Here is a 3,671-nt window from a genome sequence, read left to right as displayed (position 1 = left end):
GGTACTGGGTCATTACTGTTATGATTTGGGTTTCATGACGGTGTGACTGGACCAAGTTAGAAGGGGTTTGGCAAAGTCCAAGAAAATAAACATTCAGCTTGATTTATAACGACTGTCAGGAGACTGCCAATGCAGGAACGAAGCTCAGGAGAAAAATTTCAGTCTTTAATTGTGTTATATTCTTTTTGACACTATTCTTGAATTTGACAGCAACAGTAGTATGCAGGCGTGTTTGGTGGACACATGTTATGGGTACTGGGTCATTACTGTTATGATTTGGGTTAAAACAGTATAAATGGACTATAGTTAGATTTTTATCTTATAAGTTTTTCTGAAAATTAGCCTTTTATTAAACCCTGGCAAATGCAAGAGTATCCCCTGGGGTACAAGTACCAGAGTTGGGCATCACTGCTGCAGCAGACCCCCAGTGAGGTTTTTAAACTTCTCTTATCTTTTAACCTTTAAATGTGTTGTTTTGTTAGTTTAAAGCTGCAGTGGCTCATTACAACAGACATCACTTAACTGGATCCCTGCAAACCTGGGTAAGCTAAAAACAATCCTGCAATCAAGCATGAAGTGATAGACTTAAGTGAATGATAGAGGGACATATCTGCTATTGGTTGCAGCTGAAATCCTGCTGTTAAGGCCTACTCTTCAGAAGCACAGCTCCCTGGCTGGAAGTGACAATGTCCTCTTAATATCACCAACAACTGTACCGTGGAGTCTCTGCTGTCCTTGCGGCTGTCCCGGCGGTTCTCTCCGACAGGACTTGATTTGGGGCTGATGCAAACCGAGCTGCTGGAAACTCCCGCAGGTTTGGCTGCACCTCCCGCTGCAACAGTGGACCCTAAGCACGGCACCCCCTCCCCGCTGGCTCTCTTCTCCACCTTTACCCTAACCGTCTGCAGGCTGAGGGCAGATGGAGGAGGCAGGTCTCCCAGGTCCTGCAAAAACAAATGATCGTTTCAGTTAATATTTTTCAGGGCACCATAACTCCAGGAGTTAAATAATTTGGATTTTACAGGGCAGATATAAAGGCTTATATTTTATTTTTTCAGGAATTAAATGATTATTCTTTTTCACACTGACAGTAATCAAGGGAAACAATCAAAACATGGAAATTTATTTTAGGCCACTTAATACTACTTAGCTGTTTTTTTTATCAATTTTTTCCACAACATTTAAAATAAAATAAAAGGAGTGTTATCTTACAAAATCACAATCTCATCAGAGAATTAACAAAGGTACAGGTAACCTTCTCGTCTGTATCCAGGAGAAAGCGGAGTAACTGGTGGTCCTGCGGCTCTCTGGAGCTGGACTTGGGAGCTACTGTGCTAAGTGCTGGACTGGCGGGCGGCTCCTTCTTGATCTCTACTTCGTTTTTGTTGACTCCTTCCTCTGTGGTGGTGGCATCGTTGGGACTATTGTCCTGGAGCAGCCGGTGGAGGATCTTATGTCGTTCTGTTAGAGTACTGTGGGAGGCAGGGCACGGAGGGACGGGGAGGGGGTTAGGAGGATGAGGTGACGAGGTGCAGTTGATGCTGCTGTTGTTAGATTCAACTGCTGTCCCATTGCTTTCCAGGAGCTGATTGAGCCTGGGGGTACCCAGCTGTGAGGCAGAAGGGAGGGTGGCTTTAACAGAGTCCTCTCCCCCCCCTTCGCCTCCTTCTGGGGGTTTTGCCGATGGAGGCCGAGTAGAGGAGCCGGTGGGTGTACTGGCTTGTCTCTGAGGGACAGGAGAGGGCAAGGAGAAGGACCCTGTCGACCCACCGCTGGCACCACTACCACTATCACCACTAGACTGCTGCCGGTTGAGGCTGCCTCCGCTGCTTAGTGCCCCGGCTGGGGAATGGAGGCCTGGTGTGGAGGGAGAGAAGGGGTTCCCTGGTACCCGAGGGCTTCCCCCTAACCCAGGGCTGGCCCGTGGCATCCTGGGTGACATAAAAGAGGTAGGGGTGGCTGTGAGTGGGCTGCTCAAAGGAGAGGGACTGTTGACCTGTTGGGGACACGTCCGACTGGGCGTCAGATAGCCTGTGGGTGTGGCTGGGTTATGTCCGTGGGAGGAAGCGTTGCTGTTGTTGGGGTGAAGGCCTGAGCTGGCGAGGCCTGAAACTTGGGTTGAGTTGCTGCCGGGAGGAAGGGTTGGGGAGCGGGAGGGAGTTTGGGCAAGGCTGCCGAGGGTCGGTGGAAGGCTGGGGTTAGTGTTTTCCTGAGAGCTAGCAGTGTTGTGTTCCCTAGGAGAAAGGAGGAAAAGAAAAGACAACTGTAACCTGAGGAGAACATGTCGCAACACAGGAACACACACTGTCAAACTCAAGAGGCGCAAATTTAATCCTGTGCACATTTACGTGCTGATAAGTATTCTAATTTTGAGACTTATCGTGATTTTACATCTAACATGGAGATACTTGGTTATTCAGTTTCCAGTATTCAATTCTAATAATCCAAGTTTTTAGATCATATGTACCAGTGCTGGTATATCTTTGACTCTTTCATTTCTGAGTGAGTTAACACAACAGTTTAGGTCGCTTTCTTAAATATCCCCCTCTAATCAAAAGAAAACTGCGGCAAAATGAACACGTCCTCTGTGTTCGCAGTGTCAGACTTTAACTTTTATTTCAGACAGAAAATCAATATTAAACAGGCTATCACTGTATTTTTTTGTCTGCCTTACTAACTACTACGTAACTTGAGCTGACACTGCACCTGTGAATGATCAGACACCTGGATAAGGAGCACACATGCTACAGTATCCATCTGACAGATCCAGGTTTCCCAGAACCACGATGAACCCGGAGACTCCGCTATAATCTGCAACACCATCCATGCGCACACATTAGACAACGACAATCAATGTTTGTTTACCAACTGTTACAGCTTCATATATATATATATAAGTGCAATTAAGTCAATTAATTTATACCCAAAATGTCTGCCTTGGGCATCTTCAAGCCTAGTGATCACATCTTTTCATCATGCCCACGCTCACAATTTCAAAATGTGTAAAAATTGTGACTAATTTGCACATAATTGGGCAGCAGTGTCATGAAGCTAAATTAAGCTCTTACACTTAATGCTATGCCAAGATGACACTTTCACGTGTCACAGTAGGAAAAGCGCGGATAAATTAAATCATAGAATTAATGTTAGCTGCATTCCATTTAGCGGCTTCAGTTTCATGGTCCTGGTATTGTGCGTGCTGGCTCCCTGTCACAATGTCATGGCTTACTGGGATGCTTGAATAGAACGGAGCCATTGTTAACACTTTTTCTACCATGACAAGTCAGAGTGTGTGCTGTGAAAAAGGCCTAATTTGTTTGCTTTGCAGTTGTGGTTGACAAACTGCTATAAAACTATTCTTGAATTAGATCCAAAAAAGGATCTCAATGCACCAGTGGCGTGCATTTAACCTTGTATATTTGTGTGTGTGTGTCCGTCCATCACAGTACCTGTCAATAGTGTGAATGCCCATGATGAAGGGCTGTACGTCAGGGTTGGGGGGGCAGCAGAACTTGCAGCGGGTCTGAGCGCTGAGCGGGGTGCCATCACTTAATGTGAAATGGTAAAGCGGGCTGATGGCGCTGCCGTGGGTCATCACTGTTGGAAACACACACACACACACACACACACACACACACACACACACACACACACACACACACACACACACA

General features: G+C 46.2%; 1 protein-coding gene across 2 annotated transcripts in view; it reads right to left on the bottom strand.

Annotated features, from left to right (window-relative positions):
• Window positions 1-3,671, bottom strand: part of ncoa1 (nuclear receptor coactivator 1) — a 51,733-nt gene that overhangs the window by 7,425 nt on the left and 40,637 nt on the right. For both annotated transcript variants that reach the window (XM_023429920.2, XM_087180384.1), the window contains exons 10-12: window positions 3,450-3,597; window positions 1,256-2,234; window positions 717-944 (exon numbers count right to left, since the gene is read on the bottom strand). In XM_023429920.2, the coding sequence (XP_023285688.1) occupies window positions 717-944; window positions 1,256-2,234; window positions 3,450-3,597 (1,355 nt within the window). The remainder of the gene's footprint in view (window positions 1-716; window positions 945-1,255; window positions 2,235-3,449; window positions 3,598-3,671) is intronic.

Source organism: Seriola lalandi, unplaced genomic scaffold (assembly GCF_002814215.2).
Source record: "Seriola lalandi dorsalis isolate HSWRI2012SDOR001 ecotype SW California unplaced genomic scaffold, Sedor1 jcf7180002054901, whole genome shotgun sequence".
Lineage (NCBI taxonomy): Eukaryota > Metazoa > Chordata > Actinopteri > Carangiformes > Carangidae > Seriola > Seriola lalandi.
The sequence above is the reverse complement of the archived record's forward strand: the minus strand, read 5'-3'. Positions and strand labels throughout refer to the sequence as shown.